The sequence below is a fragment of the Parastagonospora nodorum genome (assembly GCF_000146915.1).
Source record: "Parastagonospora nodorum SN15 chromosome Unknown scaffold_21, whole genome shotgun sequence".
NCBI lineage: Eukaryota > Fungi > Ascomycota > Dothideomycetes > Pleosporales > Phaeosphaeriaceae > Parastagonospora > Parastagonospora nodorum.
In genome coordinates, this window is record NW_001884569.1 from 203,670 (window position 1) to 229,407 (window position 25,738).

A 25,738-nucleotide genomic window follows, 5' to 3' on the forward strand; every position below is an offset into this window, starting at 1 on the left:
TCATATGAGTATAGACGTTGCTTTTCAATGTACTGCAGTATTTATTTATGTGGACTATATTTCTACTAGCTGGACACGTGTAATTTCTGGTGATGAACCATCATGTCAAACCCAGCTTCTTCATCGTCCCGAGATGCGCTTTGTTCTGCCGATCTCCACCAACACTAACATAAGTCTGCTTTGCCTGTTGTATCACCTCACCCCGCCAATGCCAGAAGAGTAACTCAATTTGCTTTGCGACCTCTTCACCTTCAGTTCTTTCTACGAGCCTGTACACCCAGATCAGGCGTTTCGCACTGACAAAGCGATTTTCCATCATTGGCCGGATGATTGAGCTGCGAACAACGGCCTTCGTAAAGAGAGGACCAATGGGCATTGAGTTTTCCTGCAGGTAGCGATAGAGGTATAACACGCGGCGCCATGCCTGGTTGTGAGACAACGTAAGGTCTGTTGTGTATTGATGTGCGAGTTGGTGGATTAGCACTATACGCTGTTCGACCGGACTAGTCACATCCATACTGTGATATGCCAACGGTAGAACGTGATCAGCCTGGGCATGATTGAGAATGTACCGGAACTGCCGCTGAGGTTCGAGCCAGTCGACTTTGGCCATCAAATGCTCGGATACAGTGCTGATCCGGCCAAGTATTGAGAGCATCTTTGAACAGGTGCGTAAAGTGAACGCATCGTCTACCGTGTTACTGCGGGTTTGAACAGCGGCCAGTGACTTTGCGATCCTCTTTTCAACGCGCGCTCCGTCAGGTAGGGAAAGCTGTCGCTGATCCAAAACTTGTAAGAACTTGGCAGTTTGCGCTAACGAAGCATATTGGGTCAAGCATTCTACGATCATCTGGGCCAGAGCTTCATGGGGAACTTTCTTTTGTTTCACATACGACATGAACATGTCGAATACAAGCTCTGCGTGGAGGTTGTCGGTCTCTTCTACCATTGTAGCGAAGGCAGTGAGGAGATCGGATATCTTGGACATTGGAATGTCCTCGAAAGCAGCAGTCTGAGAGGCGTTCACAAGTAAAGCACTCATCAATGTCGGCAGTCGATTCGTGATATGAGAGCGTGATTCAAATACGTGTTCAGCCAGTGTTGTAGTCGCCTTGGCCACGACCGAATGCTTTGAAGACTCGGCGCTGGCGTCTAATCGATGGAGAAGCTGTAACCAGACGTGCAGACGAGCCCGAGCGGCAGCTCTTTTGACTCCATCTCTACTGGACATGCTCCTTGCATAGTCCAAAGTGATTTTCGAGACCGTTTCCGACACGCGCTCATCCGGGATGCACGATAGTACATCTGCGACGATTGCTAGAAGGCCTGGGTCCTTCGACACGCGTGCTATAAGATGGAGGACACAGGCCGTGAGCCGGAGCCGTGAAACATTTTTGATGACTGAAGATAATGTGTTCCTGTGGTGGGAACTACGGAAATTCTGTGCAATAGAGCGTAACAATTGGATGATTCTTGGGTCCAGTAAATCGCCCTGCAAGTGCGCAGAATGCCACAGCTGTTTTATCAGAACTAACAATCTGGTGTCGCCATATGGATTACGAGACTTTTGGTTGAGAGCCGTTCTTGCGAGTCCAACCTGTATCTGATGTATCTCTGAAATGCAATGGGGGTGTTGCGAGATAAACTCTTGGAGACACACCAATAAGTCGAGCGCCTGGCTGGTGTAGATGTGTGGGATCTTGAAATTCCGGGTTGAATGCTGCTCGAGTATGGCTTTGGGATCCCATTTCAGGTGGAGAATTTCTCTAACGACCTGGGTGCTGTACTCCCAGGCGCCAGGAACAGGACAACACGCGTGAAAAGCATCCACAATGAGGTGGGCTCGGTCTGCAGACGAGAGATCATGCGCACTTGCGATCCGTCTTTGGAATGCTCTCAAGGCGGCCTCGGGCCCTGAGCCCACATCTGTGTTTCTCGTGTCGCTCAGCCCGACCTCCACGGGTTCCGAGCCTGCGGGCTGGCTGATAGCATATTGTTCGCCGGTTATATGTGCTACGTTCGGCGTCGACGAGTCTATTGCGCTAGCCGTGGGGGTTGGAGATGCATGGGCAACACTAGGGACTTGGACAATGGGCGGGGAATGGGTCTCTGGTACTGAAAGAGCTATCAGTATGTTTATGCAATTTGGGAGACATATTCTAAGACGTACGGACACGCAATGGCTCCGAGTCGCTTCGCAGTGAAGGTGGTTCATATTTCCATGAAGGCTGGGAACTGGAAGCGAAGCCAAATAATGCGCCGAGGCTGAAAGACGACGGGAAGCTATCTTGAGGATAGTAATTAGAAGAGAGACTCATGCGACGCTTCGCCGCTCTCCTCCTCGCCTCCAATGGCCCTGGAACATGGCTGCCATGGCGCTTTTGATGCGGGCACGAACTGCGAAAAAACCGGTGGAAGGCGCTTGAGAGAAGTTCGTCGGAGATCCAGATATGCGGAGGCGCGGGAGATTGGAGCGATTGTACTGCTCGGCGGCAGACAATGGGCGGTCGTCGCATCAAGCGTGCTGGTCATGAACATGTTCGCATGGATTTGGACATGTCGAAGCTGCCCTAATGGGGACATCTTGGCAACGAAATGATGCCGCTGACTAAGATGCTGATCGACATGGACGAAGTCCAATATTTTCACACGCTTTTGTCATATTTAGGAAGAAACAACATGTTCATCGATTTGCAGGTGGATGTCATAGATATGCAGCATCTCAAGGATTCACATGTTGTTAGATTGTCTGCTGGCTCCGATGCACTCTTAGAGATGTGCACGTGCCAAGACATCACATGGGCGGATTGGACGTATCCATGGATGCACTCCAGCCCACTGCGCTCTCGTACGTCAATTTGTAACTTTTGAGATCAACTCTACGCTCTCGGAACGCCAATGGAGCCATACCAGCCCCCAGCTGCGTAATCAACGAGCACAAACCTTCTGGATGTAATGCCAAATCCAATCTCATACTAATCCCTCGGAAGTGCAGTTGTGCCGCACTCAGGCATGAAGTCGATAGATAGAGTTTGGCAGATTAGCATGGCGACGCAAAATATCAGTCGATATCACAGTACACAATGCATGCCCAGTACCCGGGTTCTGCGACAGTCGAGCACGGCATCGCGGGTAACCCTCTTGGGGCTGAAACCCCCCAGACTTCTTGACGGGCCTGACATCGGACCGACGGTCTTGTTGTTCAGGCGACTGACAAGAGGTGCAGCGGGCCAAGGACGGGTGTCGACAATTCTGTTTTGTGTCCGACAGTGATTCCTGGTTCCTATGTACAGCCTCACGCGCACGAATGTCCTCGCCGTCCTTGGCGACTTCATCGGGGAGCGTCAAACCGCAACCTGTCCCATGCCAGCCGAAGCCATCCGCACCCACCAGGATGCCACATGTCAACAGGTCTAGATGTCAGCTCGCGTGCGCGGTCTCATCTCGAGCTGGCCGGCGTTGCGACGGACTGTGATCTTCACATGCAGCGCGTTCCTTCGATCTCAACGGATCAATGCAGCAAGAGGGGAGAACGTTCTCGACTGGGCGGGCCATGGGCCATGCGGGCAAAAGCAACTGAGCTCGCAGCGAAGGCTCTGCCATGCAGGCAACGTCAGCGGAAGTGACTCGAGTGCTCGAGTGCCGAGAAGCCTGCTGCTGGCGGTGCGGCGTGCGGTGGGCCGCGCGGTTGGCCAACACTGGCCAGCAACGCTTTTCTCTTGCACAGGGATGGGCCTGTCGTGAAACGGATGGGGGAAAGGCTATTGTGGTAGCGCCAGGTACGCTGCGAGGCGATTGGGCACTGGGGGTCTGGTACCTGCGCATCGTGCCCGCCGTCAAAGGAGGCCACGGTGAAGCGCTTTTGCTGCCGCTGGGGACTGTGTCGCGCTGGACAGGCCGACGACTCGCAGAAGCAGCATCAGCAGCAGTGTACAACTCACACGGTGCATAGTGGCATTTTGTTATTCTTAGTAGAGGCAGCAGGCAATCAATAAAGTTCTGCTCTGGCGATAACGTGTGCCAGCATTAGCTCCGTGTCAACTCGGACGTGCGCTAAATTGGCTTTCCTGATCGAGCGGACGCGTGCTCCACAGCTCCTGCCCTCCCCCTTCACACGGCCCACCGTCCTCGCACTCACCACCCACCAAAGTCATTCCTTGTCAGTCGACACCTACACTCGTTCCTGTTCCGATCTCTGCTTCACTGTTCCGCCGCCCTCTTGCTGCGACACCGACTCGACCTGATACATTCTTTCTGCACTGCGTCAAGGCCAAATAAGGGGTGAAACGCGAAACGCATTCCGGGGCTTCCAGCGACCGTCCAGCACCCAACGCACCGTGTTTCGAATCCGCCAGAAGGGCATCGCTGCGCGAGTCCACTCCCGGACTGCAAACCACCCGTCACCGGTTCAACCACGACAACACCTCGACCAGCCCATCGCCGCCCCCAGACCCACGATAACCGCCCTCATCGCCCTGCCCGCTGTGTGCCACGCACGACAACACCATCACCCCCATCACCACCATCGAGTGAAGGTCGCCAGGGTCGTGCATGAAGTCACCCTTTCACCGCTAGGCCGAAGGTACGACCGCCTCGCGCAGTGACTGTGAGAGCGCGCAAACAACTAACACTGCACAGTCCACATCTGCTGGTATAGAGGACAGGCACTTCGCATCACCTTGTCACCTTCGCCACAAACACCCCATCTCTACAACCATGGTACTCATCAGATTCACATCCGCTCTCGCAGCGGCCGCGGTGCTACTGACGGCCGCCGCCGCCGATGACACACCCTCGACCACCGTCAAGAACCACATTACGACGCCCACCGTCACCAAGGCCGCCAGTGCCATGACCACCATCGGCTGCTTCGAGACCGGAACCCCGCTCGAGAACCATGGCGACTACAACTTCCGGAGTCCTGGTAACTGCCAACTGGTGTGTCTGCAGGAAAACAAGAATGTCATGGGACTGTCCGATGGCGTCAACTGCTGGTGCGGAGACCAGATCCCACCAAAGGACTCGCAAACCAAAAACGAGACATGCTCTACCACATGCAGTGGAGACGACACAAGTCTTTGTATGTCCCCATGCCCTTGAATCCACCGTGCTCTCACTAACACAACACAGGCGGTGGTGCCGGCGCACTGTGGGTCGTCCTCACTGGAAACACACGAAACAAGGTCGATTACTTCCAGCCTTCATCTAGCTCTTCTTCGAAGCCAGCGGGCCCAACATCAACTTCTGCGGCCCCCGTCAACACACCCTCCGCAAGCCCATCGGCCGCCGCGCCTTCCACCGAGGGTAGCAAACCCAACACGGCCGGCATCGCGGCAGGTGTTGTAGTAGGTATAGTCGGTCTTTCGGCTATCATTGCGGGCGCGTGGTTCTTGATGCGCCGCAGACGCCAGAAGCAGGCTGAGGACGACTACCGCCGCAATGCCGCAAACATTGACAATTTCGTCTCTGGCGGCAAGCTGCACACGAGCGCATCGTCAATGAACGACTCACGCATTGACCCAAGCTTCATGGACAGGAGGCAAAGCAATGGCAGCATTGCAGACAACGAGGACTACTCGAGGCGGATATTGAAGGTATGATCCACTCACTTGGTCACCACATATCCGTGCTAACAAACTGCCAGGTCACCAACGTCTGAGCGTTTTGATGACGGCATTGGCAACACCACAAACCCTTCTTGCCATCGCGCACCTTGTCCGTTGAGGAAGTTTACGACACGACCAATACACCACTACACCACTTTGCGACCGCCACTATTTCCTTTAACTACATCATCTCTTGCACTACCATGTGCCAATCACGCATGACGACGAGAGTAGAAGTTCGCCGTGTGGGGACATTGCTTATTAGTTCACAACGGTATACCCCTCCGCTGTTTCCTTAAGGTCTGGGTTGCAAAAGGCCTTTTTCTTCCTGTGTTATATATCTCCAGTTTCGAGCTCACCATCTGGCGTCATAAGGTGTTAGATACGGACAAATGCAATGGGCAGTTTTTAACAACATGCTTCTGTTTGATCCGGCCAGGCGTATTTGTTCAGGGGACAATCCACGGTTCACTCTTTTTTTGCGCTCAATACTTGTTTTTAGGACGGTAATTTCGTCCACGCCATTCCTTCAAAGTGCTCTGTCCCCGCAGCATGCGACCTGTTGTATCGATACCTCGCCACGGGCATGTCTAGGAGCAAAAGTACTCCCCATCTCCTTGCCACATATAGTCTTATTGGTAGTAAATCACGAATATCATACTACTATTTAGCTTCTGTTACTTTGGGGTGTGTCCCTAAACGCAAGCAAGATCCGCTACCACACGATTGCCCTTCGCTCTCGTCACATTGATTTGGACTTAGCAATACCCACGAACCCGCTCTTCACCTCGTTATCGGACCATAACGTCATAACCCACATAATACTCATCTACCCAGCCTATACCACCAAACATAGCAACACCACAATAGGCGCACCGCCGAACACACATGGCATTATTATTCACCCACAAAAACACACCCATCTCCACACGGCACTTGCACAGCCCCACGGCGCAAATCTCTCACCCACAGCAAGGCAAGAGCATGTCACGCGAGCCTTTGGCCGAAATCACGATCAGCGCCGGCAAGGGACCAATCACGCGTCTGCGATCGACCCTCCGTCGATCGTCGAGGTTTTGAAACGAGAGGGCAAGACAGAGAGAGAGGAGAGGTGTTTGACGAGCACTCAATCGCCGGCGCATTTCGAGAGCGCGTGATACGTGAAAGGAAAGAAAAAAGCGCGCTTGTTTTGATTTCTTTGGCTGCCTTCGTGGAGACGCAGATAGATGGTGTGTGTGTGGAGATGGGAGCAAGTGTGCCGCGCATAGATGGGCAAACTACCGAGGTTCTACCTTGCATTGAAGAGGCTAATGTTTCATTCGAGGATTCTTGCACAAACGCGACTAAAACCAACACCGCAGGGTCTGCTTCTTGTGTAATGCATGCATGCGGGAAAAAAGCAAGGGAGGGGAAAGGTGGAGGGTTGGGCTGGTGGGGGGGGAAACATGTAAATGAGGATGGGCATGGGTGCTGGTGTGGCTGAATCGTAAATGAGGCTGGTGCTTATGCTGTGCTGTGCTGGGCTGGGCTGCTAGGCGGGTGAATTATGTTCGCTATCCTGTTCGTGGTCGGAAGATTAGAACATGTTTAAATTCATGAGCTTGTAGATCTCAAGTAGCTATCGGACCAATCTTTTGCGCAATGCGACATGTTCCATGTTGTTCCTTGCACGTTCTATCGACGTTGCATGCCCAAGTTGTGAAAGATTGAGTTTGTTGACATATGCAATTTAGGTTTGTTGTAGAGTTTGAACACGGGACACAAGCCACGGTATCTCCCTCGACGTCTAATCACAAGAAACATTTGCAAGGTTCTAGACGTGTTCACAACACAGCACAAACTTTGCAAAGACATCGATCGATTAAATTGCTACAATAACAAATACGCAAGGGCAGGGTTTCGCGCGACTAACATGTGCGGGTATCAAAAAAAAAGGGCAAAGACTTGCTGAACGAGAGAGTCGAAAGGGGAAGGGTAGCGGCCTATGCGTGAGGACTCGCAGCGCAAAGATCCCAGAGCAAAGATATGTCGACCTCGGTGAATCCCACCTCGCCCAGCAAATAAGAGGCATACGTGATTTCGTACATCATACCAAGCGTCCCAGGTCATATCCATAAGAACATATAACTTCTATCCCCCTCTTACGAAGCGGCTCAGAGCTCACATCTGTATCAACGATTCCTCAGTCACGGGTGCAGGAACCTTGGCACCACCACCAGCAGCTTTGGGATACTCGCCAGGGACATGCAGGTCACTAACGCTGATGTCGGTATTGGTGCGGTGCATGCCTGGATGGGCCTGGCTCTCTGCGACATCGACTAGTTCTTGGGGAACAGGTCCGCCGTTGATAGTCTTTCCTGGAGCAGGAACAGCGGCACCAACCTCAGAATCATTTAAAAAAGACGCTGTGGTAGATGGGCTACCAACGGTGTCATCCAAGTGCGAGGCCGTGGGTTCGCGAGATGCCCCAGCTGCGAGAACGGGTGCAGGGATCAGGGTGGAGTGAACTCCAGCTTCTTTGGCGCCGATGAAGGAGACGGGGGCGTGATGGTCAGGGTCGCGCTCAGGGACAGCGGGTGCAGGGCTGACAACACTGCTAGTTGGCGGCGGGAATTGCTCCGCAGGGTAGCGAGGGTCTTGACTCTGTACTGCCTGTTGGTTGAGCTCCTGTTGTTCCGCCTGTTCCCTTTGGGCCATTTGTTGTTGCTGAGCCATCTGCTTGCGCTGATGAGCTTCTTCGGCGAGGGCTCCAAGTGCTGCTCCACCTACAGCACCACCTGCGGCAGGGGCCATCCAGTTGCCGTAGTTGCTTTCATGTCGTTCGACTGGAGGTTGCACTTCGTATTGCTGAGCATTTGAAATTTGAGGCTGCGGAGCACCTTGGTAAGTCTGAGGAGTAGAACCGTATGGTCCAGGGTATGAAATAGTGGGCTGGTATGCCTGTGTTGTTGGTGGGTAAGCGTTCACGTAGTCTGTAGCTGCATATGTTGGTTGGACAGGCTGGGCTTGTTGATAGTCCGTTGGGTGGGCGGGATACGCTGATTCGTACTCCTGCGAGGGACCTCCAGCTGCAGTTCCTAGATCATGGCCGACGTCTGAACTCCCACTAGAGGGCGAAAGAGGCGCTTGTAAGCTACGGACATTCAAATCGGATGGGAACCGCCCACCTGGAGATGGCCTGGTGGTTTCCTGCCTGATGGGCTGGTTCGCCAGGGACGCATTTGCGCTATACGGGATCGCATCGGCCTCGTCTTCTTCGAGTCCACTCGCAGAGCTGGCTGAATGATGGCTGCCGGCACTAATACTCCTGACGCTCGCATGTCGGCGTACAAACGCATTGCGCTCCTCGCCGCTCGTCTCCGTGAGAGCTTTGATATCATCGAACCAGGCAAGCATTGTATCGTATGTCTCAGCGCGGAAAACCCAAGTATGGCCACGATGCATGGATCCAGTTTGTCGGCCCTTGATGACAAACTTGTGCGATGAGCTTCCTGGCTGAGAACGCGATCCAAGTTTCTGGTCTGGAAGGTATAGTGACATGACAGGAGGCTGAGTGTATATGCGATCGGCTGACTTGAACTCGTGGAGATGGGTCGGTGACAAGACATACCTGTGCTGTGTTAGATAGTGCAGTGAATTGGGTTAGTTAGTACGTACCACCCAGCAGTGTAGCTCTTGAGGTATTTGCTCTTTCTCTCTAACATGCCGGCTCGGACCTCAGCGGTTGCCGGGTGGTGTTTGCCGGGATACTCGATGTCCTCAAGTCGGCGCAGAGGAAGATCAGGATTCACAAAGTGAGGGTCGCTCTTCACGAAACGCGTCCACTCGTGGTCTCGAGGCATGGCAATTGGACCAGTGCGAAGCTTTTCCACAGTCGAGTACATCTCATCGGCATCGCGCTTCAGGATGCTCGCGAGCGCATTGTACGCTTTCTGGACCTCGCCCACGACAATTGACTCAAGTTCACGTCCAGAGTTCTCGAGGTTGAGATAGGCCTAACCATGTTAGAAAGCTGGCTATGTAATATTGCGTGCATACATACCCTGTGCAGGTAGTTCTCCTCGTCAATCTGCCTCTCGACCTGGCGCTCCACTCCGAGACGGACTACGTACGGGTCGCCCTTGCCGGCGACTGCGTTGGGGTCGGAGTCGACCAGAGCCAATGCTTCCTCAAGCGCTGTCACGCACTTCCTGGTGGTCTCCTTCTCCTTCTCCACATTGTTCTTGAAATCACCAGAAAGTGACTTGATCTCCTTGATCTTTTGTGCGAGGTCGGCTCGCAGACCACTCAACTGGTTGATGACGTCGGACTCGATATCGCGGGCCTTGTTCGCTTCGACGATTGCCTGCTTGTGGAAATCGCGCAAGATGCGGTTCGCGTCGTTGAGGCCGCCTTCAACCAAGAGCGCAGAGGGCGCATTGGTGTTGTTGATAACGTTGGAGACCTTCAGAAGGCTCTTGGCACGGTGCTCATAGGAAGAAGAGACTTCGCGGAAGTAGGTGATGAGGTCCTTGAGGAACTTGCGCCAAGCTATGAAATATCAGTTTTTGAGCTACAGGTGCAGCAAGAGGCAGACATACTCTGGAAGCGCTCGGCCAGGGTCTCAGTGGGCGAGCCCTTGGTGGGGACAGGCGTGTAGAAGACGCTATCTTCACGATCGTACCCGCCCTCCTGGTCGTCGAGCGTCACGCCACGGATGCTGCCCGCGTGCATGCTTCTCCGGCTGCCACTGCGCTTCAAGCTGCCGGTGCGCTTGACAGAGCCTTTCTTCTTGAGCGTCCCACTGCGCGAGGGCGTCGAGCCCTGGTTGAGGGTCGTCGAGCCACGCGAGGCCCGTGAAGCAGAGCGCTGGGGCAGGTCGCCATCGAGGATGGAGTGGCCCCTGGTAGAGGCATCGAAGCTCTCCTCGAACCTGCCGCGGCGCTCAGCGGGCGCAGAGCCGTAGTGGTCGTTTGCGAAGTCGTTCACGCCGACATTGAGCGCCGACGAGGATCCATATCCTCTGCTCAATTGCGAGGGGTCGTCAATGTCAGGGACAGGGTTGTACGAGGCCGAGGGCGTCACTGGTCGGTAGCTCGCCATGATATATGAGGAACCCGCTTACTGCCTGGTCCTATGCTGGAGCAGATGCAGTGGGGTGTGCCTTGCGGATATATGTTAATATAAACAAGCTCGCTGTCACAGCGGAGAAGGGTCCGATCTTCTGCAAGACACGAGTCGGCCCTGTGGCAGCAACGCAGGTGTGGCTTCCTATGACGTGCTGAAGTGCGCTAGAGGACAAACGGGGAGAAGGAGATTGAGGCGCAGCCGGATTTGTCGAGGCCGAGCGCTGATGGGGCTGCAGATCTCTACTTACGGGATTCAATTTGTCCAAACCTCAGGTGAATTTCCACGATGATACTGAAAACGATGTTTCGTAGTGCCGGGCGCTGGCTTTTGTTGCGCCGGCTTCACGGCTTGAAGAGGTGCTCAAAGTGATGTCATCCTCGCCGACAGCTTGGCACCCTTGTAGTAAACATTCACCAACACAATGGTGCCCTGATCGTCATCGCAGCAAACCGACTGCGACCCAACGAGCCTAGCGTTCATTGCACCGCTGCGACAACTTGGAACCTTGGCCTGTGAGAATTGTGCATTATGCACCACCTTTTGTGTTTGTGTCGTCTACCGTGTTGCTGCACGCCTTCAAGACGCTGTCACAGGCGTCCTCACGTCCCCGTAACAGCACCACAGCTGCACCAGCTTGGACATCGGTGATACTGGCGGTGCTCCACCTGCCTAGACTGCACAATCACCAACTCTCAACCAAGGTCGCATCGTGCTAGACGAAACACGTGGAGACTGAATGTGGAGTGATCTGCCGGACGTTCCGAGCACAAGGCGAGCATGGCATGCAAGGTCTCAGTTCTCTTGCACGCCCGAATCACCTTGCAGGATGATTTGGCTGTGCAGCGCCAGCTTGATGACCAATTGCACACGCCGCCAATTTTGATTTGAAGAGGCCGTGAGGACACACTGCACCTTCTAAGGAATTGTGGCATCCTTACGTCGATCACCACGTTGGCAAATGTCAAGATCATGGCCAGAGCATTACTTGGGAAGCGGCTACATCCGACTGTACGAAATCTTGCGATGCTTTAAGGATAGAACCAGCCGACCAAGAATTAAGCGCTCGATCTCAGTCTCACCAGGTCCAGACGCATCGCAGCTAACTTACGGGTGGCTGATGTCACTCACCACGCTGCTGGATCTTACCATGGCACGACCCCGTCCACGATCGCAGTCTAAAACCTTTCGCATATTTGGTCCTTCATCAAATAGTCCTATTGCACGCAAGTTGACTTCTCTCTTCTCGGCTTCCTCAATCGCAGTCTTGCTTTGAAAGCTGGAAGTAATTCATTGGCGTTGAAATCTCACGTTAGCCTACTGTGCTAATATAGCGTACCGTGGTGACACTGCAGCTCCGGCACATGCTTTCCGATGAATTCGCGACTTCTAAAACCAATGGAGCCTGTGCCGAGCCAGCAATTGCACTACTGTCGAAGGAAGAGTGCGTCTGAAACGCTTGAAACAATGTCTCTGTATACTTCACACAAACAAGTATCGTGGAGATCGTCGTCCGTCTAAGGACCAGGACGCGGCTCAGCATGTGACACACAAGCTGATATGCTCACGGCCAAGGCTGGCCCCACTAAAGGCAATGTCGAGACATCACGGCCGTAAGACATCAGGCTGGATGAGTGGATGCCGTTTACATGGACTCGCTCAAGTAAAATGGTGCAGCGCAAGAGATGGACCTATCACGAAGACAGAGCGGTGCAGCGACCGACTCCAACGTGGCTGAATATATGGATATACAAAAACCTGCTGAAGGCAAGAGCAGGTATTAGTTCAGCACAAGACCACGCCAAAGACCACTGACATCTCAAGTCATGCAGAAAGTAAATACGAATGTTACAAATATGAGAGAGGACCAGGTTGTAGTCGGAGTTAGGACGGCGAGCTTTCTCCGTAACCAACTGGGAGTGAGGTCGCGTGGACGCTTATGACTTACTGTCCTAAGGGGTGTAGAGGAGCCTCCATCTACATCTGTAGACCCTCCGGCCTAGGAAGTTGGCTTTTGTCCTAACGTATCTCTGATGATGGCCTCGAGTAAAGCATCAATTGTAACCATCAGTCTCTTACTTGATTACACCAATGCGAACGATCGCTGATTTGTCCAGTCTCCGGAGGACATCTTGTGCCAGCACCGGCAGTCCACGAATGGAAGGTCCTCAGACGAAGATGCTGTCCTGCAGACCAAGCCCATGGCTGGAGATGAAGTGGATAGCAAGCTGACAAGATCTTACTCTACTCACTCATCGTCTTCATTCCACCAGATACCGTGGATGCACTACCAGGAGCAATATGATGTTCTCCACTGTCGTCTCCAGGAACCTGTTATCGCGATGCTGGGCACGGATCTTTTGACTACGTTCCATATTACCCGTTCCACTTATACGCCACCCGGACGGCAGATGTTCTTACAATTGATTGCACGTTTCGCTAGAACATCCTCTGCCGGATTTGGATAAGACTTTGCCCAGCCTTGTCTATTTCTCGAAACAACGCACCCCTGCATATGCGTTGCTGACCTAGAATATCTGGATATTACTGGACGATGGCCGTGCAGTATTCTGGCGTCCGCTACACCACGATATCTGGGGTGCATACCAATATCATGGTGTTCATTGGGCTGCCGCTGATGTATGCATGGGTATATTACATATGCATACTTGTCGTGGCTCGTAATGAGCGATCGTCATACCGGCCGACTTGTGATCGATGGCACTTGATGAACAAGGAAGAGAGACCGATGTATATAAACAGTGACTCGGGACACCTTGTAGCATCTCGTTCACGCTTGTATCAGATCACTCGCTTAGTACAAAGATCCCATACCTACAGGGATTCCATCTGTAAAGTTCACCATGAAGCTCTTCGCCATCTTGGCCGCTTTGCCCGCCTTGTCTTCGGCTCATACCATCGCTCAGCGCGTCAGGTTCGCTGCCCACCAGTAATACATAGCTCTCACACATTACTGACTAGAACAGGGTCAACGGCCAAGACAACGGTCTATCAAACGGTATCAGGGTCGCTACGTCAAACAACCCCAGTACGTCAAGCCCTTGCCCAAAGCTTGTCTTCATACACTAAACCAACCTCGTTCAGTCAGCAATGTCAACGATGCGAGCATCGCCTGTAAATCCGGCTTCCAATCCCCCGTGTCCAGCAAAGTCATCGACGTCAAAGCCGGCGACAAAGTAGGCGTAAACTGGGGCCACATCATCGGCGGCGCCCAGTTCGCAAACGACGCAGACCACCCCATTGCAAAGAGCCACAAGGGCCCTGTGCTTTTTTACATGTACGTGATCTCCCTCTCTCCCCACATACTACCTCTGCTAACCCCTCCACAGGGCCAAAGTCGACAACGCAGCCAGCGCCTCCACCTCGGGCCAAAAATGGTTCAAAGTCTACGAGGACGGCCTCGACATGAGCAGCGGCACGTGGGGCGTCGACCGCATGATATCCAACGGCGGCTGGGTCGACTTCACCATGCCCTCGTGCATCGCGCCTGGCAACTACCTCCTGCGCGCCGAGATCATCGCGCTGCACTCGGCGACCAAGAGCCAGGGAGTGCAGTTCTACATGGGCTGTGCGCAGATTAATGTCAGCGGGAGTGGAAGCAAGACTGGCACAACTGTCAGCTTTCCAGGCGCATATGGACAGAGCGACCCGGGTATTTTGGTGAGCATCTACGACAAGCAGGGGAATCCGAAGGGCAATGGGAGCCCGTATCAGATTCCGGGGCCGGCGGTTATGACTTGTTAGATTGAGGATGTAGACGCACGTTAGGTCACTGAAGCATATTGTTGCAATCTCTATATATACTCCACAAACCACAATCCCTCCAACAAACCCAGTACACCTTAAATACGTGCTGGCGGCAACCGCTAGGCTGACTACCTGGCGCAGTGGTTGTGATAACCCATTTGGTTGGGTTCGACTTGCATGATGAACTGAATAAGGTTTGCGAGTATCCTTTTGCTCGTGCGTTCGAATCGAGGGTAGGTCAATTTGGTGTGTACTTCTTTTCTTCTTCTGCTGGGGGCATGTCGATGGGATGTATTATCGACTACTGTATCTGTCTTGATTCATAAAAGACGGGAACATGTTTGCACAAATATCTAGGAGCAGAAACATTTCCAGGTATCAGCAAGTAATAACACAGACCATCGGATCATCTATGACTTCTTGGTGCTACGATCGAAGTCTGACGCTATTTTGTAGCTTCAGCCCCGTGGGGTAGGTTGCTGTCGAAGAATCTCCGCCACCATCTATCTCCCTACTCGTTCCCACCACTAGCTACATCACCACCGAACAGCGACGAATATGCAGCAGCATCCTCGTCGCCCATGAGATCTGCGAGGTTCGCACCGCCGACGACCATCACAGGTTCACCATCTGAGGTCTTAGCGCGCTTGTTGACTTCTGCGTCATCGTCGTCGCCGTCGTCGACGGTCCGGGATTTGCGCTTGAGAGTCGAGGGGCCGGGAAGTGTCGTTGGAGCTTGTGCCCGGGACTCGAGCTGATTGAGACGCCGAGGGTGGAGCTGGAGCTGGAGCTGGAGCTCGTGTAGACGCTGGAGTGGCCTTCTGAGTAGTGGGTACAGGAGCTGGAGCTGGCTTCGGCGCTGGAGTAACCTTCTGAGTAGCAGTTGCAGGAGTCGAAGTAATCTTCTGAGTAGCAGGCGTACTCGAAGTTGTCGTCTGATTCTTCGCCATCGCGGTAGCCGTCTTTGACAGCGGCGCAGGCGGAGGCTTCTCCCTCCCCTTCTCCCTCCCCTTCTCCCTCTCACCCCGCCTCCTATCCTCCAGATTCTCACTATCGCCCTCTCTCCACATCTGCCCCTCCCTCATGCCTTCAAGCACATCCCCTAAATCCTCCTCCACCCAAAACGCAATTTCAAAAGCCGCATCTTCTACGGTCGGGCACACGTTACTCCGATAAAGTATCTTCCACTCCTTCTTGCGAGGGTCGGGGTACACGATTAGTGCGGCGCGCCACTGCGTGCTGGCTAGATTGCGTGGCGTGCTGCTCGAGGTGATGACGTCGAAGCGCTCGGCTTGTGGGTAGCGGTGAGAGAAGTAGGCGTGGGCGTTGGAGAGGATGCGTTTCTTGAGCTGCGGGAAGGATTGGGTTGGAGCGTAATGGTGGGGAGGGAGGTGACTGCGTGAAGCTGCGGATGGGCGTGGGTTGGGATTGAAGGTGGTGTGATGGGTGTGGCGGTCGGCCTTTCCTGTAGCCCATTTGGACTTGCTGAGATTTGGTGTCTGGGTCTCTTTGAGCGTGGGTTTGGAGGTGGCTTTGGTGGGCGCTTTGGCTGCTTCGTCCTGGGTCTCCTTGACAGGCTGTTTGGCGGATTCCTGGTCAGCTTCCTTCACGACCTCCCCAACGTCTTCCATCTCCACATTCTCATCCTGGTCCGCCTTCTTCTCTTTCTCCTCGTCCTCGTCCTTCTCAAATTCCATATCCCTCTCCCTCGCCTTAGCCCTCAACTCTTCGATATCCTGCATATCAGTTGCCATCGGCCACTTCCTCGCCGCCCTAACCAAATTCCTCTCCCAACCCGTCATCTTCCCTCCAACCTTGTACTCTCCCGTCTTCTTGAACTGCGACGGATATATACTCGCCCTAACCACCAACTCCCTCTCAAACTTCGTCAATACCTCCCCATCCACCGAGGCCACCCTCGCTGCTTTATCAACGCTCCACGGCGCGCGATCCATGTGTATCTTGGGGAGGGCTTGGCGCTTGGGTTGCAAGATTTCTGGAGCTGGTAGTGAGGGGGTAGTAGTCTGAGAGGGCGTTGAGATCGATGGGATGTGCGGCGGCGGCAGTGATGAGTGCGAATTCGTGGTCTGAGAGAGGGGCGTCGCCTGCGGGGACGAAGCTGGTGTGGTCTTTGACGCGGTCGGGGTGTCGGCTGGCGAGAACGACGATCTTACGCTCGAAGCAGGTCAGGCGTGTGCCGTTGGCAAAGACGTTACCTGTGCGAGGGTCGTGGGACCACGGGATGCCGTTGGAAGGGAGCATGGAGGGCGATTCCGATTCAGGCTTTGCGGTTGAAGTCGAGGTGGACGCCACTGCGTCTGCTATGTGTGAAGATTGATCCATCATATCCGTCTCAGGCACATCAGCACGCTCCAGACCTCCCTCAGTCCTCATTTCACTTCCAAGCTCAAGCTCAGAGTACTTCAAATAGAACCTCCTCTCTTTATCCACTCCCTCACACTTTTCCAGATCCAACGGCCACCTCTTTACCACCTCCAGCAACTTCCACTCCTCTTCCGTGAACTCCGGTCGACGCTTCCTACTGACCCCACGCTGGCTGACGGCCGGATCAAAGCAATCAGGATATCGAGTTGCTAGGAGTGCGAGTTCGCGCTCCCACGGATCCAAGGGGCGCTTGTCCCAGAGAATAACGCGGGTCTTGGTGTTGAAGGACCAAGGTGACTGCGCGGGCTTGTGGGGTGGAGTGGATGGTTGGCGACGACGGACGGGAGAGCGAGGGCGGGCTCGAGGGATCGGGCGGCGGTGTTCGGGCTGATAGGTTGCAGAGGGGTACTTGGGTCGATAGCAGCCCATGTGGATGATCTGGTTGAAGAGTGCGGTTGATAGTTGGTACAGATGGGAGAGAAGAAATGTGTTACGGGTAGTGAGCTATAGACTCGCGATGTGCTAGGCACCAAGCGTAGTGAAAGTGAACAAGCAAACGGAATTGCCGTGAACAATTTTTTTTGATCACTCCGAATATGTGAATGGCAGGGGCGCTCCGCTGAGCGGGTGAATAAGAAATCTCTCTCAATTAAGCTATCCTAGATGCAAAAAATGCCAAAGACTATTGGTATATACGCTTGAACGCTCCACAACACAATGCAACATCCCGTTCGTTATTCCACTCGACACTGCTAGGGACAAGCGGGCTCCTCTTTCTGCTCAGCTTTCCCCTTCTTGTCACCACCAAGTGCTTGTGCCTGGAACTTCCTAATGCCATCAAAGCTCATCCTGCTGCCACTTCTCTTCTTCTCGCCCTCCTCTTCACTCTCGTTTCCCTTCTCCTTCTTCTTCTCCACATGACGAATAGCCTCCTCGGTCAACTCCTGTCGGTTCATGCGCTCGACCACGTCATTCTTGCGCGTGCGCTTGTCGCCGAGCCAAATAAGTAGACCGGCTGTGGCGTTGCACGTGATGGAGCAGCAAAGAATGACGGTGGTGAGGGCAAAAGGTCGGACTTTGTAGTAAATGCCCCACGTACATGCGCCGAGGGAGATTTGAAGAAGGGAGTGGCAATCGAGAAGGACGACAATGGCGACAAGGAATCGTAGCGGAAAGGCGTGATGGGTCTCGGTCTCGTGGGGCTTGTAGAAGGAGTGCGACTTGCAAAATTTGGCCTGATGGTGCTCGAGCTTCTCTTGCTGCTTGGGGGTCAAGACTGTAAATTCCCACTGCTTCTCGGGGTCCTCGGGGTCGACCGTGCGTGGCACACTAATGGGCGCATTGGCGGAAGGTAGATCGTTGTTGTCAGTCAAAGCCGGTAGCATATCCTTCTTCCTCCTTGACCAAGTGTAGTGATGATAGTGGGCGATATAGATCATGTGATACGTGTCGATGGCACGGAATGGGGCGAGACCGTCTCCGACAACGGCAAACAAGGCGACTAACACACTGTCGATGACGTGAACAACATAGATCTGCCTGCCGCCAACGTTGATCCAGCCGATGAGGAACAGTACCCAGGCAAGACCGAAGAGGGTGATGAGCGTGGCATAGAGTGTGACGGCGAAGCCGAGTGCTGGTGGTTGTTAGTTGTATGGACATAAATGGCGATTTCTCAACTTACGTCTCCTCACGTACTGTCCGAAGCCGCGCATAGTGCGCTTGAACTTGGAGCGCTTCGAGTGTAGCATATGCCGCACATGGTCGTTGACCTCAGCCTTGTCCTGCTTGGACCAGCCTTCCAATGAGGCACCTTGGGGTAATACAGCATAACGGGAGTCGCTGAGTTGCGAGTCGATCGTGGCCACGGTGGCCATTGTACCTTCACTCTCTGTTCTACGAAGACGAGGTACAGCCTGTTCTTCGGCCTGGGCATCTCGGAGCGGACCCAATACCCTGTTGATCTCATTGAGACTTTCGGTTTCACTGGGTCGGCGGCGTAGGTTGTAGGTGGGTCGGCGGTTCAGGAATGGTAGGTTAGGAATGAAGAGCGAGTTTTGAACGTTGGTCAGAGATGTGAGGGTCGCGACTTCGGGATCTGATGTTGTTAGCTGGTGTTGCTGTGCGTGCGTTGGGGTGAGCCATACCAATTGTGTCGAGCACATCGACCATGTCCGACGTGTAGTCAGCAGGTTCCTCATACTGTGGTGTCGCGTGGCCGCTTGCATCTGGTGTCGCCTGTTTCTCTGGACTACCCCAAAACGGTATTCTCGTCTGTATAGCACTTTTGACCTTTCGAAGGCGTGTAGGCTCGACTTTGGTGGATTCGGGCTTGCTTGAATTCGAAGGCACCTGCCCCAGCGCATGTTCCTCGTCGAGTGCAGGCAACGTGCTCAGCCGCTGCGCAGATGGATTTGGGCCCTGGGCGACCTGGCGTAATGTGTTTGACGAAGGCATTCGTCTGATACCAATACTTGCTTGTCGTCCCACAGGTGGGCGGCGTTGATGTTGCTGGAGAGATGCAGGCGCTTTGTGTGGTGCCGAGCTGCTTCTTGCCCTTCGCGGACGCGCACTATGTCTTTGTTAGCAGGCGCAACTTAACACTACAAAGACATTGTGAACCTGCCTTGGGGGAGACTTCGAAGGAGAGCCATGATGGGAGGGCTTTGGTACTGTCAGGCCAGCATCGACCGAGGACTGAAGTGAAGTCGGCGGCTCAATCACTGGCTGTCGCGTTGGCTCGTTCGGTGTAGCAAAGTCTTGCGCCTCGGTGCCCGGCAGTGGCCCCAGGAAGCCTTCGTTGACAGCATGCGTCGATGAGTTGTCGTGGGGCGCGAGTGAAGAGTGAGGCACGTGAAGCGACCCCTGCCCGGTTCCTGAAGAAGTGGCCTCGGCGAGTCTGTTGCGCGCCGTACGCGTCTTTGCTCTGACCTTGTCCATGGGGACTGATCAATTTCGCGAAAAGAGAGAGAACAGTTCACCGTCGCTTCAAGGCAAACATACTTTAAGGCCTAGCTAGCAGCAGAACCCTGAGTTGGCACTGTTTCGTGGCTGGCGGCTCGGCCGTTCTCAATTTCCTGGAAGTTGAATGCATCCTCTGGGCACAATGACGTCGGATTGCAGGAAACCCACCCCCTTTCTGCTACCAAGACACATCTCACATACGAAGCTGTAGGAGGTCAGACCCAGCAGCGTTTCTCTGCAACGCCTGCAACTCCCAGGCATTGTTGCAGCACTAGGATGTAGTGAAACGCTCGATCCATAGCCTGTGCCTGTAACCTTGACGCAGTCATCCGATCCTCCACCAGATCTCCCCAGGCCCCCGCCCATTCAATGATCTTCGCTTAGATGCCGCTATCCAGGGTTGCGGACCATGGCGCCACTTCTGCCTTCAGCCGATACGATGCTTGCGGATGATCGCGAACAATGAACATGTCGAACCGTAATGCTAACGATGATGTTCAGGGGTTTCGAGATTCACCACCTGATGCAGGGTCAGAATAGCGGCGGGCGCTTCATTAGCATATCTGCCTAGAAAGCGCTTGCGAAGTAGCGTTGCACCATGACTTTGCCGGTAACCGAACGTCGCGGCTGGCACTTATACCGACGATTATTATCAAGTTGTTGTCTATCGTCAAAGATCGGTACTATTACCGGTCTGCTGCTGACGAGGTGCAACTCGAATGCGCGCCTGAGATACCTCGATCATGATACTCCCCGTTTTCACCTCCATCTCGCGGCCAGCACGCTCGTCTCTTCTCAACTTCAGTAACCCACGATCTATCAAATCGGCGATGGCGACTGCGTTCTCTGCTGCTCGTGGATATATGGCGTGATATGCTTTGCTGCATAAAGGTGTCTTTACACCTGCTAGGCCGAACGAGTCTCTGATTACAAACGCGGTATTCCCGTAGGTCGTCAGGCATGGACTTTAAAAATTCGAGACGAGTCTGTACTGCTGCGGAGGGGTAGTCCTAGCCATGTTTCCCGTCGTTGACATATCTGAACCTAGTCTATATCAGTACACATCGATATGGCCGTCAGCCAGACTCACTCGTTGTGCATCGTGGGCTGCAGCGCGACCAAGAATGTCTTTCGCAAATCGTCATAAAGCCTCAATACCGGCCAAAGGGTATTGTTTTGTATGATATACGGACCGGTGACATCGGTTTTCACCCACTTCAAAGAAGAGGCTCGGGTCGACCCGAGGCTCAAGATGCATCGCGGGTATTCTAAACATGGAGTATCGCGTATAATTTAAGGAGCATGCGTTTGCTATGTAGCGGGGTATACCGTTCGAGTAACTTCTGAAACCCGTGGATAAAGGATAAGATGCACCAAGCACTGGTGGTTTGCACTGGACAAACACGGGGATGAGAGTACCACTGATTAGTGAAGCTCAAGAGTGCGGATGGTGAGGCTTACCTGCTTCCTCGTGTATTCAGCGGAATCTTGGATAGTCGGTTAATTGTATTACATGTCGCCAAATGCGCTGGAAAGCGACGAGGGTGCATGGAGCTATACGCAGGGCCTCACTGTTGTAATCGAAAGACCATGCTGCTTTGTATACCTCCAGACTGCCGTACGAGTGAGACCCTGTTTACTTCCTTCGTAGTTGATAACCTGCAGTACGTTCTCCTGACTACTCTAAACTGCTGCAACTTGTATGCACCATAAGGTCATTTGCCTGCATGGGATGAAGCAAGTAGAGGTACGAAAGTAAATTAAGATAATAGCGGTGAAAGACTTGCGGAAAGCTCGAACAAGAGTAGTAGACAGATTACCTTATTATATCCACTTTGTCCGAAAGTCGGTTCAGACGAGCTTGCTTATGTAGGCTAGTGAAAAGCGACTACAAGCAAGTAATATGTAGTGAATTGATGCAGAAACAAAGTCTAAATCACTCTGCACTTTCGAACTGTGACCTTTCTTACCACGCAACAATCATCAGTCATGCTGCCGACCAATGCCGTTTGGACAACACTGCCCTGCTGTCGTTGGTGAGACATGTGCATACTCGCTCACAGACCCATACTTACCACCAGGCACATCGTGATTTATCATAGGCTTAGGAAGAGATGTCCGTAAGTACAGACGCAGGTCCTGTTTGGGCGATGTGAAGGTACAAATCCGGCCATGATCCACGAGATCTCATGCAACGCGCTGTCTTGACATTGACCAGGATGGTACTGCGCTCAAATAGGCAATGCCCTTTGTCTCATTCCCAAGCCATCGGCGCCTTACAGATCCCATCATCACGCGGCCTCGCAGACATGAACTTAATGATCAGTGCAGTCGGCAATTCACAAAGTCCGTTCTGTCGGTGCGCGACATGGCCGAATTGGATGTTGGCAACTTGGCAAGGTGGTCGGATGTAAGATGGATCCGAAAGGCTAGGATCTGTTTGAAGAACTAGTTCGTACTCAGCCCTTGTTTCTTGGAGTCAGGCGACGGTCAGGCGTACTTGAGCATATTGCGTCGTGGTGGGCAGGATCAGACGATCGCGAGCCTTGCCGACATTCACGAGCGCTCATTCGAGGAAGGAGCATGCTGTCCGGAAAGCGCGGTCGGCCGATGAGTCAATGATTGGGTGTGCAAGGGTATAGATCGCGATCATCTTTGGTGTTGTAGAGAAGTTGATACACTGTTTGTTTAGTGTGACAGCAGGACCTTGCGGTTTGACATGACGAAAATCGAGATTTAGCACTTATTGGGACTTGCGCGTTCAACGAGCTTAAGTCTGGTAGACAGCATCATGATATCTGTGATGTGCTTCAGTCATCGTGAGCCTCTGGCGGTCAGCCGGATGCGCCCGGAACGGCATGACTAGGCGGGATGTAAAGGATTATCCGGCATGGGAAGCAGCCAAGACACCAAGACAAAGCTTGACGAGCTCGAAGGAGTAGTGCGGATGACGTTGATTGCTCTGATCACCAATTGAATTTTCCGCAGAGTCCGAAGGGTGTCAAGCTCGGACGAAGCCTGGAGATAATGCTGAAGCGTGAGCTCAGAGATGACATGGCCACGTAGTTTGACAGCCTTGGACCAGGAGCCGCTGCATGTGTCCGGCACGCGGAGCCCGAGTGGATGCAGGCGACTTGTCTTGACCGATGGAATGCCTCATGATTTGAGAAACTCGCCGAATCGCTCGACAGTGCTGCTGGTTGTCCTTCGCTGTCGCAAACAACAAGGGTGGATGCAAGCCCCGCATCGTCTCAGCACAAGGACCAAAAGAGCGAGTAAAAACATGAACCGAGTATGGTATAAAATACATTATGCAATTGTCGATATTACCAAGCTCTGAGCTACGAGGCTTATGATGATGTGGTAAGTTGCTCCGGCGTGCAAGGTTTCGCCGGGTAGACCCACGACCCACATTTTCCTACACAGACATCAGAATCGAAACAGAGGATCTTGCGATCGTAGCTGATAAACATCGCGCGTGATAAGTGAGAGGGCGCAAGGCCTTCGACTTCCGAACCTTCCGAAGCGATCCAAGCTTTGCTAGGGTCGGAGCGAGCCCTAGAGCGAGCATGTGTAATAAAGAACTGGATGACCTCGTTTGCTGCTTCCCACTGACCTTGTGTACCTGCTAACATTGCTCTTGCTGAATTACAGACCAAGCGTATTCTGTGCTTCTTCAGCATCTCGTCAAACGCTGGAGCTTCGCGCGATCATCACATCACTATCCTAACATTTTTCAAAACCTGACACATGCCGATTCATACTGTTCGAGCAGTAGCCACCGTAGCACTGCTGCTGAAGCTACTGCCTGTGGTAGCCGCGCACGGTGCTGAACACATGGACATGGACACGAAAGATATGCCACAGCCACCGATATCGGAAAATGGCCAGCCAGGAAGCTACTGGTCTCTCCCAGAGCATGCAGCGCTCATGTACTGGCACATAGGGCTCGAAGTCCTAGCATGGGCCGTTGTTCTCCCTGTCGGTAAGCTGCCTTAACATCGACAGCGAGTTCCGCACTGACTTTGACAAGCTGTCATGCTGAGCATAGCGCGCTCTCGATACACACTCTTTTCCCAACTGATGTTCCTTGCAACCAATGCCTTTGCTCTCATTCTCGGCTTTGTTTACAATCAAAAGACGCCAGAACTGTATGCCAATAACTCGCATGGCAAGACGGGGTGGATCATCACCTGGATTGCGAGTGCTTGGGTTTTCATGGCCCTGGTGCAGACGTACACTGGACGATATCGATCGCATCCAGCGGACGGCGATGTTGCAGAGCCGATGACTGTCGCCAATATGGTGCGTTACCAGCGAGTAAATGAAGAGCTACCAAACCCATCGCGATATTCTGTCGACTCTGCCCAGGGCACTGAGCGAAACTCGGAATCGCTGTTCGGTCACTCGCGGTCGCCTAGTATTCAGTCCGAGAACCAGCAGTTTTCTGGGCCGACACGAAGTTACACCCAAGAAGAAGAAGACTCAACCGATGAAGTATCTGAAAAGCGAAGCTTTCTGCGCAAAAGTCATGTAGACAACTTCTTCTCGCGTCACGTGACCCGTTTCGCAGCCGGACGCACCCTGAAGGCTATTCGTTTCTTCTACGTTGTTTTCGAGCGCACATTGCTTGTGCAAGGACTTGTCGCGATTGCAAACGGTACTGTGGTGTATGGTGGTATTGGACGTGGACGTGCGGTCTTCAACGTCCTTGCCCACTACGTCAAAGGCGGTATCTTCTTTCTCTATGGTCTCCTTACCCTCGGCCGATGGATGGGCGCGTTCGCCGACTTCGGCTGGGCATGGAACGTCAAGCCATCGAAGGATGTAGTCGGTCGTCGAAAGGCCTCGATGCCTTCAGCAGAATTCACCGAGTCATTCGTCATCTGGCTGTATGGCGTCACTAATGTGTTCTTGGAGCACCTGGCCGCCTGGGGGAACGAATGGACAGCCCAAGACCTGGAGCACGTGTCTATTTCGATAATGTTCTTCGGCGGAGGTTTGTTGGGCATGATCGTTGAATCGACCAAGATGCGAGAATTGCTCAACAGTGCGATTATCTCCTGGCAGTCGAACGCTCATGACGAAGCGTGGCAGCCGCCACGGCAATACCGGTTCTCCATGAACCCTTTGCCAGCCCTCATCATCATGCTCCTGGGCAAGATGATGAGCAGTCACCACCAAGACTCAATGGTCTCGACGATGATCCATGGCCAGTGGGGAAGCATGTTTATGGGATTTGCTCTTGCGCGCGGCCTGACTTACATTACCTTGTACATATCTCCGCCGTCGTCTTTCCTCCCATCTCGCCCTCCTACCGAGATAATCACTTCTTTTTGCCTGATTTCCGGAGGCTTGACTTTCATGCTGAGCAACAAAGACACAGTGGCTGTGTTGGAGGGCTACAATCTGGACGCCATGTTCACCTTCACGGTCACCATGGGCCTCACTGCGCTTCTGATGGCCTGGACCACAGTCTTGATTGCCATCAAGGGCTGGGTTTCCCGAAGCGAAAGCCGCAACTTGAACGCGAAAAGCCACACTGGAGTGTTGGCCTGAAGTGTCTCCACGAACATACTCCCTATATTTCTGGCAGGAAACATCCATTCCGCTCCCTGGACCCTCCTCTTAATATTCTTACAGCCTTGTGCGTTCTGAAGTTATGATACCACTGCGGTGATACCCCTCGTGTATGATAGGCGCAGGCCTGGATTGCTGCACTTACACCTTTCTCTTTCTTTGCTTGCAAGCGTGATCTGACCTTGGTGGGAAGATGTCGGAGAAAAATAATGCTTGCAGGAAAAGCTTGTGGCGGCTCATGATGGGCCTAATGCGATGGAAGAGTCTAGTTAAAGAGACTCAATAATCATAACCTACACTGCCTACTGAACCATCTTAATCTGTAGTAC

The 25,738-nt window shown here is 53.3% G+C and overlaps 9 protein-coding genes across 9 annotated transcripts; 3 read left to right on the forward strand and 6 right to left on the reverse strand.

The window, feature by feature from the left end:
• Nucleotides 1-100: 100 nt before the first annotated feature.
• On the reverse strand, nt 101-1,042 carry SNOG_12033 (hypothetical protein; the record flags this gene model as incomplete). Its single annotated transcript, XM_001802213.1, has 1 exon — nt 101-1,042. One exon carries the CDS (start codon nt 1,040-1,042, stop codon nt 101-103), a length of 942 nt encoding a protein of 313 aa, XP_001802265.1.
• A 2,571-nt stretch (nt 1,043-3,613) lies between these two features.
• SNOG_12034 (hypothetical protein) lies at nt 3,614-3,950 on the reverse strand (the record flags this gene model as incomplete). The annotated part of the gene is made up of 2 exons (XM_001802214.1): nt 3,614-3,761; nt 3,880-3,950. 2 exons carry the CDS (start codon nt 3,948-3,950, stop codon nt 3,614-3,616), a joined length of 219 nt encoding a protein of 72 aa, XP_001802266.1.
• Nucleotides 3,951-4,716: 766 nt separating this feature from the next.
• On the forward strand, nt 4,717-5,659 carry SNOG_12035 (hypothetical protein; the record flags this gene model as incomplete). The annotated part of the gene is made up of 3 exons (XM_001802215.1): nt 4,717-5,080; nt 5,131-5,594; nt 5,645-5,659. The coding sequence occupies 3 exons, from the start codon at nt 4,717-4,719 to the stop codon at nt 5,657-5,659; spliced, it is 843 nt and encodes a 280-aa protein (XP_001802267.1).
• A 1,788-nt stretch (nt 5,660-7,447) lies between these two features.
• SNOG_12036 (hypothetical protein) lies at nt 7,448-10,688 on the reverse strand (the record flags this gene model as incomplete). Its single annotated transcript, XM_001802216.1, has 5 exons — nt 7,448-8,495; nt 8,748-9,216; nt 9,264-9,601; nt 9,649-10,136; nt 10,187-10,688. 5 exons carry the CDS (start codon nt 10,686-10,688, stop codon nt 7,767-7,769), a joined length of 2,526 nt encoding a protein of 841 aa, XP_001802268.1. The 3' UTR covers nt 7,448-7,766.
• Nucleotides 10,689-13,576: 2,888 nt separating this feature from the next.
• On the forward strand, nt 13,577-14,477 carry SNOG_12037 (hypothetical protein; the record flags this gene model as incomplete). Its single annotated transcript, XM_001802217.1, has 3 exons — nt 13,577-13,647; nt 13,714-14,010; nt 14,063-14,477. The coding sequence occupies 3 exons, from the start codon at nt 13,577-13,579 to the stop codon at nt 14,475-14,477; spliced, it is 783 nt and encodes a 260-aa protein (XP_001802269.1).
• Nucleotides 14,478-14,991: 514 nt separating this feature from the next.
• SNOG_12038 (hypothetical protein) lies at nt 14,992-17,294 on the reverse strand (the record flags this gene model as incomplete). The annotated part of the gene is made up of 4 exons (XM_001802218.1): nt 14,992-15,215; nt 15,236-15,478; nt 15,505-16,476; nt 16,655-17,294. 4 exons carry the CDS (start codon nt 17,292-17,294, stop codon nt 14,992-14,994), a joined length of 2,079 nt encoding a protein of 692 aa, XP_001802270.1.
• A 199-nt stretch (nt 17,295-17,493) lies between these two features.
• SNOG_12039 (hypothetical protein) lies at nt 17,494-19,805 on the reverse strand (the record flags this gene model as incomplete). Its single annotated transcript, XM_001802219.1, has 5 exons — nt 17,494-18,501; nt 18,550-18,963; nt 19,013-19,295; nt 19,340-19,437; nt 19,547-19,805. The coding sequence occupies 5 exons, from the start codon at nt 19,803-19,805 to the stop codon at nt 17,618-17,620; spliced, it is 1,938 nt and encodes a 645-aa protein (XP_001802271.1). The 3' UTR covers nt 17,494-17,617.
• Nucleotides 19,806-21,573: 1,768 nt separating this feature from the next.
• Nucleotides 21,574-22,414, reverse strand: SNOG_20131 (hypothetical protein; the record flags this gene model as incomplete). Its single annotated transcript, XM_001802220.1, has 3 exons — nt 21,574-21,856; nt 21,905-22,277; nt 22,330-22,414. 2 exons carry the CDS (start codon nt 22,412-22,414, stop codon nt 22,084-22,086), a joined length of 279 nt encoding a protein of 92 aa, XP_001802272.1. The 3' UTR covers nt 21,574-21,856; nt 21,905-22,083.
• Nucleotides 22,415-23,912: 1,498 nt separating this feature from the next.
• Nucleotides 23,913-25,388, forward strand: SNOG_12040 (hypothetical protein; the record flags this gene model as incomplete). The annotated part of the gene is made up of 1 exon (XM_001802221.1): nt 23,913-25,388. One exon carries the CDS (start codon nt 23,913-23,915, stop codon nt 25,386-25,388), a length of 1,476 nt encoding a protein of 491 aa, XP_001802273.1.
• Nucleotides 25,389-25,738: the final 350 nt, after the last annotated feature.